Here is a 19,158-nt window from a genome sequence, read left to right on the forward strand (position 1 = left end):
ACCGTCAGGATCCTGTGGTTGGGCGGTCAAATTGACGTAAGTAACTACCTCGGGTGACAGACGCGCATCTTGAAGCAAGCACGCGGTGGGGTGATACTCGGAGCACCGGCGAGTTGAGGCAGTTGTAACTGAAGAACGCCGGTCGCGCAGTCGATGAGAGTAGAATGATTGGATAAAAAGTCCAAGCCAAGGATAACATTACGAGGCAGTTGTCATTCACAGCAAAGAGAATAAAAGTAGGGCAGCCGGCTATAATTAAACACGCAGCACACATTGCAAAAACAACCAGCACGCCGCCGTCAGCTACACGAAGCACTCGAGAAGCTGCTGGGGTGAGGACCTTCTTTAAACGTCTAAGTACGCTAGCACTCATCAGAGACACGTGGGCTCCAGTGTTGACGAGTGCTTGGACACGTACACCGTTTATTTCGATGTCAATTACACTTCTCCTTGTGGGCATAGACAGAGGACTTGCTGCAGTAGTCGGCGATGCAGCAACACCTCCAAGCGCTATATTTTCTAGTTTCCCGAAAGTATGCAGCCTAAAGCCACAGGGGGCGAAAGGCGACGTGGCTTTGGCGAACGGGAAGATGGGCCACGTGGTTGCGGAGAACGAGACTGGTGTCCGCGCTGCTATGATGAGCGGCTGTACCTCGTGTTCCGAGCAGAGTTGGTGGCGCTGTTAGACTCGGCGGTGGCCGAAATATTCCGCGTATTTCCATCAAAACGGCTCAGGTTGGTCTGTGTGCGAGGTGTTGAGGGCCACTAGTTGCGAAAGTATTGGGCGCCATGATAATGCAGCGACAGGTGAAACATATCGGCTGGTCGTCCGCATTTCTCCACTATGTCGGGCTGCAATAATTTGGAGAGAAGCGTCGGGGTGGAGCGAAAATAGTAGAAGGGCGTTCGTTAGCTCTGGGATTGGCGACAGCACAGAGCGAATATAGGCCAAAGTTTTCAAGTTTCTGGCGAACGAAGGCTTGTACGAGGGGAACTGAAAATGTGGTAGCATCAGGGAGACGCGAACAGAAACCTGCGGGTGTCATCGTATCCAATTCACGTCTGACGATTCGCACCACGTCTTCTGATGGCGACGCATGCTGCTGTGCGGGTTGATCTTCACACGTCGACGTTGCTGCAGAATTGGAAAGTCTCCCGAATGGTTGCGAGACGCGTCGACTTTTGGCATGCTCGAATTTTCGGCACTCTTTAATGATTGCGTCAACTATAGAGCAGCTCTTGCACATGAGCAGATTTACCCGTCGTCAGCAATGCCCTTAAGCACGTATTCGACTTTCTCTGCTTCTGTCATGTCGGGACCGGCTTTACGGCAAGCTGCCAGCATGTCCTGGATGTGCGAGATATAGGACTCCTTGGGGGATTGGGCATGTGAGGTCAGTTCCTGTTTTGCGGAAATTTTACGGCCGCCTGGTTTGCGAAACAACTCTATCCATTTCTCTTTGCATTGGTCCCAGCTGGTTAGCTCCTCTTCGTGGTTTTCGTACACCACCTTAGCCGTGCCTCTTAGGTAGAACAACAGGTTAACTAACATAAGCGTAGGGTCCCATCTGTTGATTCCACTCACGCATTCGTACATGACCACCAACTCTTCAACGTCGGCGCCATCGGTCCCGCACAAGGTTCATAGATCCTAGGGTTGCAGAATGACCACCGAAGGTGACAGCGACGTAGTTTGGGACGGTGACGTTGGAGGCGGCAACGACGGTGATCCCCCGTGCTCACCGTCCATTATGGTGCGGACGATTATGGCTGCGGAGCTCCATTTATAGTCGTGGTACCCCGCACCGCACCTCCACCAATATGTTACGAGAAAGTTGCGAGTATATACAAACTCTATTGACAATATATATACAAGGATGAGTAAAAATAACTAAGATGGCTGACCACCAACAAAACGCAGCAGCCAGCGTCTCCGACCTTTTTCTTCCTCTCTCTTCTTTCATCCTTCCGTAACAATATTAAGGCGTAAACTTTTAGTGGCTCATGAGTGTCTGAGCGCAGACCGTGGTGGACGCAGGAAGGCGGTGATCACCGGCAAGGGGAGCAAGGAGAGGTGGCACCATGCCAGTACCGCTGTGCGAGTGGGCGCATGGGAGAACGGGGACATGCGCGTGGGTATGCATGCAGAGCGGCGACAAACCTTGCAGTATGGCTGTGATAGCATACCATGCTCATGCCTACGGCGGCGTCCGTTCGCAGAAAAGTTCAGACAACAGCGCCACAGGCAGTCATAGATATGCTTTCACCTGTAGCAGTTTAGCTCAGCAAAGTGCCCATAGATAGTTTTTTAATGCAGTTCGCTGCTCCCATTTTTTTCTATGGAAAAGAGCTTATTTCTAAGCTGCTCTTTAAATTGACATAAAACAGTAAAGCGTAGCGTACTGTCGCTAGATTCAAATGGAAGTTCTGCACTTACCGGTCGATGTGTCATTATAAACACACTTGCATTTTCTTGGCATCGTATTGCATTAGCCGTACCTACGAGTTCTTAAGCAACAATAGCGTTAGGTCATTCTATCGTACTCGAACGCGAGTGGGTCATCTTGCACTGTGGCAAGAAAAATTATCAATGTGAACAACGCTAAAGAGTTTCTATGCCCCTCGGGATAACGCCACATTTACTTATACCGTTTCACCGTATACGTTATACTCTATTGTCACTTGCACTTATAGCGTTTTACGCCCGCTTCCATGCAGTTGTTCATCTTTGTGTGCGTAAATCAAAATTATCACTGTCTACTTTTTACTCTTGTAGTCGAATGTTTTGCCTTTCTCTGCCACATGACTTTTTCTTCCCTTCACGTGGGAGTTAGCTGATTCAACTGGCGCATCGTGTTTATCGGACAGGCCATTTGAACACCGCTATCCCGCTACAAGATTCCATCGTTGGATTCTCGCATTCATTTTTCCTCCACATTTTCCTAGACTAGAATTACCCGAGTTCAGCTGACCTCATCAGAGATACTGCGCGCTTTAAATTTGGCTTCTTTTGCTTTGACTCAACTTTGTAATGTCGTCACCTTAAGGTTGCTTCTACATCTCTATCCCTCAGTGAAGGACGTTTTGCAGCATTGAATGATAATAAACTTAAATCAGAACAAAATTGTGCCTCCCATTGTGCCCTGTTCGTTGCTCGTTATTGCGGTATTGTCTAAATGTACATGCGGATAGGCCTATTCTTCGTCCATATAAAATAGGATCTCCGTTTATGCCTGCCTAGTTGAAAAACAGAACAGGAAATTTCAGTCTGTCGTATTTTGGGACGTTGTTTCTGTAGTTCTGTTGCCTGTAGTTCTATTGTCTGTAGTTCTGTTGTCTGTAGTGTGGCGTCCTGTAGTATAAGCTTCTGCAGTTCTTCATCAATATTTAATTAAAAATTGACAGGGATATCCTTAAGGCTATGTAAATTTGTTAGTACAATAAAAAAAGTAAAAAAAAACGTCGCCGTTGAGGACTCCAACTTGCGACCTCACGATTCCGAACCCGGTACTTTACCACTGCCCCACTCCTGCCATGTGTGTCTAGTGTACATTTCGGCGATGTCAATAGTACGATTCGCTGATGTCTACATTTGCATCTTAAAAGCCAAGATGCGCTATCACTCCACCGCGTCTCCTGCCGCATCTCTAGAAGAGCAAAAGTGTTGTTACCATCGACAGGTACATCGTGGAGTGCTAGGACATCAATATTGATGTACGATGTCCGTATTAAATAAGAAATTCAGAAATAGACAACGGTGACGGTTGGGGCTGTTACTGCTAATTTCGACAGTTATCTCTCGTTCTTTACACTTTTGAGCGCGCACATAATTCGTGTGTTCAATGCAAAATAGCTACATAAACATTCGTGGATGAGTGTTCTTTCTGACAGCATACTGGTTTCTCACCGCAGCGCTGTACCAGAATAATGAGACCAGAGCGAAGCAGCTTGTCATGCAACTTTGAGGAACAACCCAAGACTTCCTTTTCGCTTCGCGAAAGCTTATGCAATATTTCTGGGAAATTAACTAATGTGCCAGTGTAACGGCACATTTAGGTCCACAGGCCTGTGTGCCACATCTTACCAAATAAAGTAAAACGGATACGCAGACATTCCCGCAGATGGCATGATTTCGATGAGGCCAGTATGGCGTTGCTAGTGCCTCGTCGTAAGGCACAATTATAACAATTGGCCACGTCGACTTTAATACCGGTGTCGGTGCTATCATCATTGCCGGCTTCAGAGAAGCACGATTGAATACCGTGCAAGAAAAAAGTACAGTGTACACCACCAATGCGAAACTGACATACAATTTTAAAGCGTCGCGATGGAACGCGCTTCTGTCGAGGCGTCAGAACTTATGTCGCTGCGACAAAAAGTAGCACATTTCTGTGTAGTCCCGACAGAGAGTTCCTGTTGCGACGTCACAATCGCAGTTGCGGTAAAAAGCTGTTGTTGCGACTTCATACACTCTTGTGGTCGCGACAGAACGTTTCTGTTGCGACTACAGAACTCTTGGCCGTCGCGACCGAATGTTTCTGTTGCGACGTCAGAATTGCGGTCGTAAAGTCAGTCGCTGTCATGACAGAAAGCTGTTGTGACTACAGAATTCTTGTCACGACAGAACGTTTTTGTTGCGACTTCAGAGCTCTTCGTCGTCGCGACAGAATCTTTCTCTTGCGACGACAGAATTTCTGTCGTAACGTCAGAATCGCTGTCACAATAGAAAGCTGTTTTGACTACAGAACTCTTGTTGTCGTGACCGAAAGTTTCTGTTGCGACTTCAGAACTCTTCGTCTTCGCGACAGAATCTTTCTATTGCAATGACAGAATTTATGTCGTAACGTCAGAATCGCTGTCACGATAGAAAGCTTTTGTAACGACTTCAGAACTCTTGTAGACGCGACAGAACGTTTCTGTTGCGACTTCAGAACTCTTGGTCTTCGCGACAGAATGTTTCTGCTGCGACATCCGAATTTCTGTCGTAACGTCAGAAATGTCTGTCGCAACTACAAAAACATCAAGAACTTCTGTCGTACAACACAAATTTCTGTAGTCGCGACAGAAATTTCTGTAGTTGCCACAATAATTCCTGTTGTCTTTTTCAACTGGGTGTAGAGACAAAAAACACTTTTTCCCGTCACACAGAAAAAAAGGGCAATTACCTAACATAATGAAGGTATAAACCGCAAAAAGGAGAGCGGCAGCTCCAATCACCATGCAGGATACCAAAAGGGCCCAGAAAAGGAGTCGACTAGAGCGTCTGAAATAGAGAAATACCTGTTATACGACAATGGTGAAGTCAGTCTTAGGACAACAAAGTTGCTACAGAACACAGCGCCGCTAATTCTGATAGCATACTTGTGAGGATAGTGCCGTCTCCACAGCTGTGCGCGTCGATTCACGTGCGATCGTACGAAATCATCATCATCAGCCTGGCTACGCCCACTGCAGGGCAAAGGCCTCTCCCATACTTCTCCAATTACCCCGATCTTGTGCTAATTGTCGCCATTTTCTCCCTGCAAACTTCTTAATCTCATCCGTCCGCCTAAACTAGCTCGTCTACACCCTGATTCCGCAATGCCTGTATGACTGATGAGGGTTCGACTGAACCAAACGCTTTCTGGTAATCAATGAAGGCTATATATAAGGGTTGGTTACATTCCGCACATTATCCCTTGATTGATAGTGTGAATAAGGTCTATTGTTGAGCAGCCTTTATGAAATCCTGCCCGTCCCTTTGGTTGACAGAAGCCTAAGGTGTTCCTGATTCTATTTATGATTACCTTAGTAAATACTTTGTAGGCAATGGACAGTAAGCTGATTGGCCTATAGTTTTTCAAGTCTTTGGCATCCGCTTTCTTATGGATTAGGATTATTTACGACAAACTGGCCTTTACGACATTTGGCCTTTAGAAGATGTGGATTTGTGGCGATGGCTGTCTTCCTCATCCTCTTAACTGAACCATCGCAGTTTCTTCTGGCCCACTCACTCTAGTGAGCGGGACTGACGATTGGTGTTCTTGGAACGAATGTTCTTTAGTTTCTGTGGACATTTGTTGCTGCTAGTCACGTGGTCTGTCGCTCCGCACACGGCGCATTTGATCACACACTCATGTCCAAGGGCGGGAGGATCTTTCAGGCCGCATTTTTGCAGATGTTGATCGGGTGGGGGCACATATCCGGTAGGTGTCCCGCTTGGAAACATTCCCTGTATATTCGAACACTGGGCTTGTATGGATCGAGTCACTTCTCTCCTCCCATGTAATAAATACATTTGGAAAGGGAGCCACTGGTTAACGTGATGAGCATCGTGGATGACTTGCCTAGCATCCGAGCTCGTTGGATTCACTGCGTGTGTCCGTATTCGCATGTTGGCTACTAAATGTCCCATGGGTGTGTCCGCTGGAATGCCGGGAACCACACCTCGATAGCAGTTGTCGGGGTCAGCTACGTATGTGTTGAATTGGGGTACGCGTCCGTTCAATTCCAGTTGCGTGACGCCGCGGAGTACGTTGGCCACATCCGTGCTGTTCACCAAAAATATTATAATATTTATCCGGGGCGAGTGCGGAGGATGAAATCCATGCCCGGGATTCTCTCTCGCGTCAGGGGTCCATCTTGAGTTTGACTGAGATTGTCTTGGGTTGGTTGGCTTGCCTTGAGAATGGCACTCGCCAAGGTTGGTATTAGTATGTCTGTGTTCATGCCTTTGTGGGACGCATCCTGATTTTTACGTTTCCTTTGGTAGCGCTGGTAGATACTTGCATTTTGGATGGTGGGAGCGATTTGCTTGGTTGTCGGCCACACCATATGAATGGACGCCGCGTTCCCCTCTCGCGAAGTTAGCCTGACATGGTGAGCCCCGTTTCTAAGGAGATTGGGCTTCCTTCCTTTTTTCGTTCTTCTTACGTTGTTTCCTAGCTCTTTGTGATTGAACAATGTGTCAACTACCGCCAGTGCGGTCCGCCTTTATCGGGTTGAGTTCGATGAGGTCCTTGTCGAAATCGTGTTCCATCTCGGTGGATGAAGATTGTTTGTTATAATCGTTCGCTGAGTGTCCTGAAGTAGAGCACATGGGTGCCGGTGCTGTACCGGTAGCCGTCGTTGGCTCTTCAGGGGCCTTCCGAGACATTTGCTCTATTGAGGCGGCAGCGGTCTCACAGACCAGGCCTATGCATAGGGAACGCCGTGCGTTTCTGTGAGCCTTCTTGCCGCGTTTGTTACCCGACGCAGCTGAGCCCACTTCGGATCTTCAAACTTCGATATTGAGGGAAAGCATTCGCCCACCGGTTCGAAAATGATGTCCAGGTGTAGATCTCGTCGAGTATAGTCAAACGGGTATCTTGGCCGTTGTCCTATGGTCATTGGAACGGGCGTAAATCGGGTTTTGGTGGAGCCGATGGGAGGCACGTACGCTCAGTCTGGCCCCCTCTCTCGCGTCCGTAGTGCTTGAAGAAAATGCGTGCCAGCCCCATACAGCGGCCGAATGCTCTAAACAAGAGCATCCTTCTGTCGGTCACAGTGCCGTATGGAAATGCGTGGCGCGTTCGTCACGAGCCAGTTTCAAGGGTTCCTCCATCACGAGAGCTAGACCTTTAGAGGCTATGTTTGACGGCACTGCTTTCTGCATCGGTACGTCTTCTTTAATGTAATTGAAAAGGAGGTAAATTCTATTGATAAAGCCGTCGCATTAACAAAAAATTGAACATGAGCCACACTTGGAAAAACCGCGTAAAATCTTCCAGCAGAATCCATCTCACGATGAATGTCGATTGTAATGCGATTGGCATTGAATCAATGTAGCGATACACCGTATTGGCAACGCCGAAAGAGGTCATCAGCTGAATACTTCTCTCACGCATCCCACTACAAGCTGTGCGCCACCTGCCGGCACTGCCCTGTAGTTCACACTTGGCGCCGCTTGAATTCCGCCGAGCACCGTTCCAAATTGTAAACGCATATGTTAGTCATTAAAGAGGCGGCACACAGTAGTGGTTTATTGTATAGCGACACAGACGAAGTGCCACATGGCAAGTGACACATACCCATTGACACAGCTGGACGTAAAATAAACTTATTGAAGAGTAGCGCATGCCGAATATCACGTATTAAGCGATCCAAGTTAGTCCGAAGGTTGGTTTCGAAGCCTGTTTCCTCACCTCAGCAGGCCTATGGGCTACCCAATGGGTCATGGTCTACCAAGGGTCCTAATTTAGCGGGAAAACGGACAGACAGAAATACGGATGGACAGACCGACGGGCGGCAGGCGGACAGACGGACGGACAGACGAACGTACAGACGCACGGACGGACGGACGGACGGACGGACGGACGGACGGACGGACGGACGGACGGACGGACGGACCGACCGACCGACCGACCGACCGACCGACCGACTGACCGACCGACCGACCGACCGACCGACCAACCGACCGACCGACCAATCGATTGCGCGATCTCGGGAGGTTCGCTGAGACCCGTACGAATGCTACTCGGGTTATTCCGGCTTTCAATATTGCATTTTGTTGGGCGAGTCGGTCACACATCGTTAAGCAAGTGAAGCCCAATACAAACTCGAGGAAAGGCGTTCAAGGACGGGCACGGACTCGCGAGTGCTACATGCAAGTTATTGCGTATTGTCATAAGAGATCACTATACTACATGAAGCGCTGCGTGCCATAAATATGTGGAAATAAAGCTTTTTCATGCAGCACGACGGCAACACTGTCCTAGTTGCACAGAAATAACTTTCTTGAAGTCTGTCATTTTGCATTTAAAACAAGGCGTGACGCGCAGACTGAGTGGATAGAGTGCTGTTCACCACAGTATTACGCTGTCGGTTGTCAGCTTCAGTAGAAACATAGAGACGGGGGAAAATACGGGACACGTCGGTAGACGCAGTGCGTATTGCACCCGCTGCGGTGAATCAATGTCAATGGTTTCGTGCTTCTGAACGCAATGAGGTGGACACAATTCACCACAGTAGCGGCATCATTTCAGTAAGTGCGAAATTCACAAAGGCATGTGCTCTAACATTCACCAGCATCTTAGGGAACCTCACATTCTAAAAAGTAAGAGCCATGGTAGCGTGACGAGCTCCGCCCTTCTTGTACCACCACGCTGAACGGTGCATCATTTCTGAGGGGGCCTAATGCAGCCAGAGACTATTAAAAAGACATTCGCTTTTATTTGATAGAAAAATGCATCGAGTCAGTGTACCCAGTATCCAACGCTGGCTCAAAAATCGTCCGCCAGCCACGCGCTTCGAGCATCGCGTGTCAGCCGCTGAGCTCTGAACATGGGAAATCTACTCCAGCAAGGTACAGCTTTTCTTTTATGACTCTTTCCTTGTGGTGGAAAAGAGGGTCATAGATCGCTTGCAGCCCACACAATATCGAAAGCTCTACAGACGATATTAGAAAGGGCTGCGTGCCCTGAACTAATTGTAAAGCTTTATCGAACCGCTTAGGGATCAACTGCCTGCCAATGCGCAATGTATGAATCGCCTAACTGGGGCCAAGCTTTCATTTCGACTGCTTAGGCTAGAAAGATAAACGTGACGACAGTGGCCACAAGATGTCGCGCTTGGTTCCGCAGCCAAGCCATCTCCGTGTAGTCGGTGTGCCGAGCGCATCCGGGCTCCGGCAGCCGTTTTTTTTTTTTGCCTGCTGGGTACGTGCAACAATGTTGTTGACCTCATAAAATATGCCATTTTGGACATACAATCTATAGTGACCTGACCCGCTTTTGATAAACTCGCCAAATGCACCAGTGGCATACCAGCTAATTTTCGAGTGGGGGAAGGTCATCTCTCCCTCCCTCCTCCATCTCTTTCTCTCCTCCATCTCTCTCTCTCTCTCTCTCTCTCTCTCTATATATATATATATATATATATATATATATATATATATATATATGTGTGTGTGTGTGTGCGTGTGTGTGTGTGTGTGTGTGTGTGTGGAGAGAGAAAGAGAGAGAGCGAGAGAATGGTGGATGGAGCGGACATAAAAGGGGCGAAGGAAAAGGATGCGGCAGACGTGCGAGAGTGGCAATCAGAAGAATTGGTCGTCGGAGAAGTCCAACGGCAGCGGCAATGGCGAGCGACATGACCAATGCGTCGGCAGTAAACACAGATCGGCTTGTCGTCCACGGTTCGCCATTCGGACGGGTTGCACTGTCCATAAGAGTAAGAAGAGCGCGGTGGGGACGTGCGTGGAGAGAGAGGTTCTGAGAGTACGGAACCAATGGATTGTAGGCCGACGTTGGACAACTCTTGACGGACGACGGCCTGTATCAAGGAGATTGCCACCGGAGAATGATCAGGTGATGGGAACGACGGGGCAGCCAGTTGTGCCGCTTCGACTTCACGACGAATGATGCGGGTCAAGTTGTCACATCGCGACGTCTGGTGGAAGAGGTCGTCACAGGATGACGTAATAGCTGCGTTGGGAAGTCGCGTGATGTGCTGGTATACGCGGCGGCTTTTAGCCTGCTCGAGACGGCGGCACTCCTTGAGGATCGTATCGATGCTAGTGACGTTCGTAAACTCCAGTAAATTGAAGGCGTCGTCAGCAATGCCTTCGAGGACGTGATTAACCTTCTAGTCCTCAGACATGGTCGGGTCAGCCTTGGCACAAAGGGCCAAGACGTCGAGAATGTACGGCACGTAGGACTCGGTCGACGTCTGCACACGTGTGGCAAGGCCTTTTTTGGCATTGATTTGGTGACCGAACGGATTGCCAAAAAGGTCGCGGAGCTTCTCTTTGAAGAGACCCCAACTCGAGAACCGCTCTTCTTCAGTCTGGAACTATGCAAGTGGAGCTCCGTCGAGGTAGAAAAGAACGTTTGTAAGCATAATAGTCGGATCCCACCTGTGACTGGTGCTGACACGTTCGTATAAGCGGAGCCAGTCGTCAACATCAGAAGTCAACGTCAACGTCAACGTCAACATCAGAATCCCGAGGGGGGGAAATGGTGACGTAGGTCGGGGCTGCAGGCGGAGACGGCTGTGTAGATGAAGGGCCGCTAGCAGGAGCCGAAGCCGGACTGCCGCCATTGCGACCGCTGCGAAGCTCCATGACGGGTACAGGGAACCCCGCACTTCCGCCAAATTAATGTTAAGTGTAGCTGTAGCCCAATGCTATATACATTTATTCACAGGAAGCTAACGGAAGGCCACAATGGCGAGGCTATATCAAGCGGGTCCACGTGGTCTTCCTCCTCTTCAGGGCAACCACACTGTAGTGGCTGTTTCGTAGCAATATATATATATATATATATATATATATATATATATATATATATATATATATATATATATATATATATATATATATATATATATATTTATATATATATGTATATATAGTGATCTTTGCAGTGCGTGCCACCTGGGATCGATCAACAACGGCAGCTGCACTACCCTGCATATGATTTCCCCTTTGAATTCTCTTCAGTGCCTGTTCGTTTTTCGTATGCTTTAGCGTAAATCCTGCCACGGAGGGCTCCTTGCAAGGGGAGCGGAGCAAGTCGGCGCGCAGCGGGGCTGGGAGGAACGTAAGGTAGATGCTGCTTTAGCAGCCGGAGATCCGTAAACGATGGCATGTTCTTTTCTTTATTGTCTCAATCACACGTTGATTTATTGGAGAATACTCATTGGATATTATACGGAAGTTCATGTTCCCGACTGGGCGGAGAATGTATACATAGACCGGGCTCGCGTGGCACGTATAGCGTGAAGTTCGCCTCCCTAAAGGATTACCTCTTTGCAATTGCACTAAAAAAGGCTGAAAAATGCGTCAGTGAAAGTTACCGTAGTTATGGACAGATCTTCTTTTCATTTTTACATTATGAAGAATTACAGTGTAGAGCTGCCAAAATTTGAGGACGCGTATCACTGAAGTGAGACAAAAACGTCACTAAAACTCTCGGTGTAACTGTGAAGTGAATTTTCATAATGTAGCTATTTTGAAACACTCTAATATACGCTATCTTCAAGTAAATAATTTCGTGCAATTTCCTCCAATGTTCATGCAGCTGAAGGAAAACAGTGAGTTTACCAACAGAGTCTAAAGGGCTCTAGCTTTAGTAATGAGTTTGCTATAGGATAGGTGAATCTCGAAGTTGCGAATATGAATAGTTGTTGAGAATATTTTATTCGTATTAAAAAAAAATACCTATTCCGAATTTTCGAATGCCGATCTAACAAAATATTTCGAAACAACCGACTGTACAAATCGGGTTACTGTTTTCCGTATGCTGAGCAAGGTATCACAAATTATAATTATCACAACTAAAACAGCGCCAAAATTCTCGAAGCGATGCAGAAACTAATCGGTAATTCAAGGTTTGTTTCACTTCTGCGGTGAAGTGTGGCGGTGATTAACACTCCTTTGGTTATATCTTGCACGCGTCCGTAAATACCCCAAAATGCATGGACGTGGTAACTGCTGTCGCTTTATCACAATTTGTAGTGCAACGCGCGCGATTAACGCAGAGGTTGTAGATTAGGCTCTCAGCGTCAGCAAGCTGAGTTTTCCTCAATTTCCCATTAGTTTCTCATTTTGGCACTTCAATTAGACACCGAAAACAATTTATCCTATGCTTTACGTTTCTTCATTATCTGTTGGTTTCGTATAGTCGGATTAAGAAATACATGCGAGCGTTCTTACAGAAGCGTTGCCCTTACAAAACTGGGTCCATCAGCTCCCCTGCTTTCACCCAATACTTGCCAATCGGCTCTATTGCGTTTATGGCCTGCCAATTCGTCTTTCTTGCAGCCTAGTCAGGTAGAAGTTTTATCTCTTACGTTACAACCAGTGATGTTTTTTTTTTTTTTCTTGTAAAAGACTCTGTGATCTGTCTGGAGCACACAGATACCTCTTTATCGTTGTATTTTCCTTTTCAATCGATTTCTAATTTCTTTTGACATATAAAGCATATTTAATCGTTATAACAAGTTTAATCATTAAAACATAATATTATATTCAATCGTTATGATAGTGTGAATGTAGTTGATTGGTAGTTTTATAAGAGATAGAGAACGATTTAAACAGTACAGTTGCTTACAGTTGCTACAATACAATACAGTTGCTTGCACAGAATATTGTAACCTAGAAGCGACGATAATACTGACACGTGTACTTGTTTATCTGTATCGGGTGACCACGTTTCACCGCCTAAAAATATAATCGCACAGCGCAGGACGCGCCTGTATGTATAGGAAGTTTCTGGAATGTTATCGATGGTTCTATCCGCTGTATGTGACCGAAGTTTGCGTAATCTGATTCTACGTATGCGTGACGCGAATAAGGTAGAGCTGTCTCGAAGACACGCGGGTACCAGCGATCTGGAACATTCGACGACTGATGTACAAAAGCCGACACGCTTGTCCCACTCATGAGATTTTGACGATCGCCGGCTGTGTTAGCCACTGTCGACGTCCTGTGAGTGTAGTTTGTTTTTGTGGGCATAGGTTGGCTTAATAAAAGTTAGTTTCGTCTTTAGCTTTATTGATACTGTGTTCTTTATACCTCACTACCACGTGACAATATTACAGTGGTAGAAGTCTGAATAACGAAACTAACCTTATTGGGCGAACTTTTGCCCTCTAAAGAAGAACGCACAAAACACAGCAATAGCGGCGAACTCGGTCGGCGATCGTCGGCTTTTAAACATGAGCCATCGAACGTTGAAGAGCATTCGCTGGTGCCCGCGTGTCTCTTAGAGTTCCACACCATTCGGGTCGAACATACATGCAATCAGAATAAACAAGTTTCGGTGACAACAGACAGCGGATAGAACCACAGATAAGATACCAGAAACTTCCGATACATGAAGGCGTGTCCCGAGGGGAGCGATAACATTTTTAGGTGGTGAAAAGCGCTCAACCGCAAAAGGTACTCGAGACCACGTGTCATTATCCACAGGGATACATAGGGCTCCATAAAAAACGCGTGGGGAAGCTCATAGAAGGGGTAGGCTAACTAAAATTTGGGAGTGGGTGAGCTTGAAATGGGGAGGTAGGCCAACTGATATTTGTGGGTGGGCGATCTGCAATTAGAGCGTGGACTAACTGGAAATTTGGGTGCTTGCCAATTAAAAGTATGAACGTGAGCCAACTTGAGCTATTGGGGTGTGTCAACTTGAAATATGAGAATAGGTGAACTTGCAATTTGGGGGTAAGTGATCCTAAATTTGGGGATGTGTGAGCTTACATTCGGGGATGGACTAACTTGAATTTGGGTGCGGACTGACTTACATTTGTGGGTGGGCAGACTTATATTGTGGTGTTGGCCAAATTCACATTTGGGGATTGGCCAACTCTAAATTTGGGTATTGGCCAGCCTAATTTTGAGAGTGAGCCAACTTGAAATGTAGGCGTTGGTGGTAGATTGGGGGCGCGCCAACTGAAATTTTGGGCTATGCTTTCGCATACTTTTTACAATTCCAGGGGTGTTGCTGTATAATTTGTTTTTATCCTAATAGCCCGCTAGATCATACGGCTTCAGCAGGTGCTTCGCATACACCATTGATTTCATCCGACAAGTGTAACTGTTGCAGCCTGCTTTAGGCTGTTTTTGGTTGCAATCTGTTTCGTGGCTTGAAATTATCTTGTGTGCAGACAAAACACGCTGAAGTTTCATTGCAGCGCACCAGTGCCGATTGCTTGCCTTGCGGAGAGATTGCGACGTTGCTAGTCGGCTCCTTTCTAATCGGAGCACCCGCGCGCTAATACGCGTTGGAGTGCGTGCTACCGGTGTCTGTGTCCACACTTCGGCAAACATGGCTTCGTGATCCTGTAAGCTTGGCACACACTAGTATTGTGTTGTTCAGGGCAACAAAAGGCTCGCCACAACGAGAAACTGAGATAATAGTGCGAATCTACTTACTTCGGAGAAATTCACAAATGAGACAAGCGCCGCGCTGTACACAATGTGAAATCACGCACTTTTCTAGTCGCGTGCCTTCTTTTGTTACATGTGATCAGCAGAGTACTCCCTTAGGTACACACCATTAAAGTTTACTAACCTTCGTACATACGGGAATGACTACTTAATGATGGCCTGTTAAGGGAAGTCGAAAGCGACCAGTACTTCTATAGGGCAGTTTCGGTCACCATCATTCACAAGCAAGTGTGGTATTGCGATATTCAATATTGATCTGGAAGTTTGTACAAATCATCTGGGCAAACTTGTTCAGAGCTCTCGTATTTGAGGCACCTGAATAATGTCAAGTGTTATTGTTTTTATTCTAGTTTATATTACCCTCACGGCAGCGGGACAGAGCTTAGCCGTCAAAGTACCGCATACTTTCGCAAGGAAAGCATCGGGATGATTCGTAATTACCTTACTTTACAGGGAAACGCATCAGTAATGGTGGTACATATATTAAGCTTTATAACCACAGAGCATTGTCGGTGGCTCATTGTGACAAGGTAATGTCGACTATGCTGACTTAAAACTGCGACCTCTGAAAAATAACAGCACGTCAGTTGATGGTCAGGTGACAATTTTGCCGACAATGCTGAACCTGTCTTCCGAAATAATCACACTCTTTAGGAGTAGATCAGCGCAGTACTTGCATGTTGACGCGGCCTACGATGCGCACTGGCGCCTCCTGTGCTCGGAGCTCATTGGGCGAGCCAACACGGCCAGGTTGCGCAAAGGGCAAAGGAGACGAGTCCACTTCCGGGCTAGTTTCAGCTGCTCTCTGCGCCGGGGATTCGTTCGCAGCTGGACCGAGTAACCTGGGCGCAACCGCGGCTGCCGGAGAAGGTGTCTCCTGCGATGTGCCACAATAAGTGAAATGAACGGAATATCTGACACGTTCCCTTATTCGAAAGCGAAGAAGTTCGCTCAACGTATACTGCCACTTGCCGATCGCGTGAAATTTAAGAAACTATGCCAGTAGTGATTCAAATGCGGTATAAAACATAAGTGACCGCTTATCTTCACGGAAGTTCGTTGTTAAAACACAACTGTGCGAGTGTCAGGATCAAGATTGCCACCCTGGACATGTTTCCTCGTAAATTGCACCAAACAAAACTACCGACACAAAGAGAAGCAAATCCTCCTAATAAACAGGTTTTCACTGAAAATTTAAGCTGTCGCACTTATTGCATTTCTTCCGTAATCATGATAGTGGTGGTGTCAATTTACTGGCATCCCCTTTGGAACGGCGCAACAACAAACAGTCACTTAGCTTGCTTCATTTTATCACAAATGCTGTACATGCTTTTCAGTCTATCATATTTGTATGCATCTCCATTTTCTCCTAATATTCTTCTTTAACCTTCTCTATTAACGTCGTACCGCTACCATGCCTCTAGCGGATCCGGTCTTGTCAATCTCTTACCTGCTTTTTTTTCTACCAATAATCTAGAAGACTCTTGCTTTTCTAGACTGGCGACCGCTTGATGCTTCACTCCACTTTAAATCCAACCACTTATAGAAGGTGTACATTACCTACGGGTGGTACTGGGCGACTTCCCTCCCATTCCTATGGATGTGCTGAGCGGCCTTCGGATTTTGATGCAGCATAGACATGCCTCATCTTGTGAATAGTTGCTCCGGTATGTTTTTCTTATAAGGCAGACAGCCCGAACTTCAAATAGGAAGTCACTCCTTTATGTGTTATCTTATACGTATTCTGATTCATTTCTTTCTTCTAATTCTTGTAAATCTGCATGGTCTCTTAGTTTGCATTCTTAGCATCCAATTCGCTGTCTCTGTTTCTATTAGTTTCTTTCTGATGAAAACTTGTTGTCTACTTTCACTTTCAATCACCTTGTACTTGTTTGAAAACTTTCCTGACATCTTCCTCAATTGTTTGCCCACGCTTCCCATGTAGAGATACTTGTGCACTTTAGCCACCCATTTGTTCTGATTTATGCGCCTTAGTGCTCCCTAGAAGATATCACAGTTTAAGCATAGAATGACGTTTGCGAACGTTGGCCCTGGCACCCTCACTCCTTTCCAGATTCCACGCACTGCCTCATATTTATTCCGGCCCCAAAGTGTTCTGTTTCAGTACTGTGACATTATGCTTTCATTTTATTTTCTGGTTATCTTACAGGGTGCTTGAGTTAGTCTTTGCTGTGTTTGTATGTACACCGATATACTTATATAGCTTGAATATGAGAATGACTTGTAGTTGAATTGACACCGCGTAATTTCTCGTCTTTTCATTACAGATCATAATTCCCGATTTCCCGATATGTCCCCTATTCTCGAACTTAGGGTCTAGATATGTCACTGCGTTGGCATAGTTGTACGCCAGGGTCTGTAGTTCTTGCACTGTCCGCTATTCGCTAGTAAGACTACGTCGTCAGAATACATTATTCTGGGGAGCTTCTGTTGCACCATTTGTTCATTACACATGCAGGATTAATGAAACTTTAGGTTAATGTTTACGAGTGGTCTCTCTATGCACTTAACACGAAGCATGAGAAAGAATGTAGAAGAGGACATCCTTGTTTCAGATCTTGCTGAATTTCAATCACTTCATTACATTTACGGCCTTCCCATACAATATGTATAGGGCTGTCTCTATATTCTGGGTGTCCAAGCGAAGACTATAACACAATTTTTAACCTACCTCTGGTATAGTTATTGTCCACAAGCTAGTCTACTCAAAACTGCCGACACATGATTCTTTGCTGGCACCAAATGCTGGCACAAAAGATTCGAATGCAAAATAGACTAGTTACGAAAAATTACTAATTGCGTTTCAAACTAATGACATAATGGCACATATTCAAATTACCAATTACAGCCGCGGAGTTCGCAAGGCAAATCCACTTGCCATGAATTCTGAGGATGAAACCAGTTTCGAGAGAATAATTCCCAAACTTGCGTGAAAATGCATTGGCATTCTACTTTTTTCGTGCTTCAATGCATAAAACGACGTTTTGCGAAGAAAGTGAGACGAGCGACATTGCATTTTCACCGCAAATTTGACGTCGCATATATTGTAATTAACGTCATCCACACAATTATGTTCAAGTGGATGTGCGTCTGAGTCTTACCTCCTAGAATTTGTAGATTGCTATATGTGCCATCGGGCAATCAGTGAAAAACTTAACTAGTGATTTTATTAATTAGTCTATTTTTCATTTCAATTCGTTGTGCAAATAATATCGGCCTCTTCGACTAGACCAGCTCATGTAATAGAATTGTGCTATATATCTGCCACAGGCAATTTTGAAAACATTTTTGAAAGTTTTCGCCAACATACCCTTTAGATATACCTCAACAGCTCCACAAAATCATCACGAATGCCTTCGTGCTTGAGAATATTCCATGATAATTACCTGTCTACGTTGTCGTAGGCGTTTTTTAATATCTAGAAATGCTACCCCTAAAGGTATATCCTGATCTACAGAAACCGCTACGCACTGAGTTAGTACAAATAGATTACACTCAACGCCTCTGTCTCGCCTGAACCAAGTCAATATTCTCCTAGTACCTCAATTCCGCTGACTTCAACAGATGGAATATTATGGCGTGTATTACCATTTTACATATCACCGACCTTAACGCAAGTGGATTGTTTGAACCCGTCTTATATTTAACACCTTTCCCTTTGCAGATAACATTCATCTTGCTTTCACGCTACCCACCGGAATTTTTCCCATTCTCGTCCGTTCTTTCATGGCATTAGTTAGCAGTGACGTGCTCTTTTGACCAAGGGTTCTCATTCAACTCGTTGGGGCAGGCACGGACGCAGCATTTATAGGCAGCTTATCTATGCAAATGATGGGCGGGGTACTTTACTGGTGCAAATGAGAATGATGCCCACCATTCGCCATCAAGACGAGTAAATCCACGAACGAGAAATAAAATGAGGTGTACCTCATAGGTACGCCTGTGAGATACACCTATCCCTTACTTGGCAAACAAGGAACAACATCAAATAGTATCGCGAAGGAAAGAAGCGCAGGAAGAACGCTGCCAAGAACAAGTAAACAAGCTAAAGTGCAAAAAAAAATTCCGTTAGCATATAATGAACTAGCTCTGCAGGAACTATACAGAAGTATAACATTGCAAAGCAATTACGGTTCTTTTATACCCTCGTTTACTGCTCTACCAAGTGCCAAAACCAACTCGTATTTTTATCTGGGAAGTTGCGTAACGATGCGCAGCCGCCAGTCCAG

At 46.1% G+C, this 19,158-nt stretch overlaps 1 protein-coding gene across 9 annotated transcripts in view; it reads right to left on the bottom strand.

Annotated features, from left to right (window-relative positions):
- Positions 1-19,158, bottom strand: part of LOC135920017 (uncharacterized) — a 278,410-nt gene that overhangs the window by 247,500 nt on the left and 11,752 nt on the right. For all 9 annotated transcript variants that reach the window (XM_070536189.1, XM_070536193.1, XM_070536187.1 and 6 more), the window contains exons 3-4: positions 15,586-15,785; positions 5,166-5,263 (exon numbers count right to left, since the gene is read on the bottom strand). In XM_070536189.1, coding sequence (XP_070392290.1) covers positions 5,166-5,263; positions 15,586-15,785 — 298 coding nt within the window. The remainder of the gene's footprint in view (positions 1-5,165; positions 5,264-15,585; positions 15,786-19,158) is intronic.

This window comes from Dermacentor albipictus, chromosome 3 (assembly GCF_038994185.2).
Source record: "Dermacentor albipictus isolate Rhodes 1998 colony chromosome 3, USDA_Dalb.pri_finalv2, whole genome shotgun sequence".
NCBI classification, from domain to species: Eukaryota; Metazoa; Arthropoda; class Arachnida; order Ixodida; family Ixodidae; genus Dermacentor; species Dermacentor albipictus.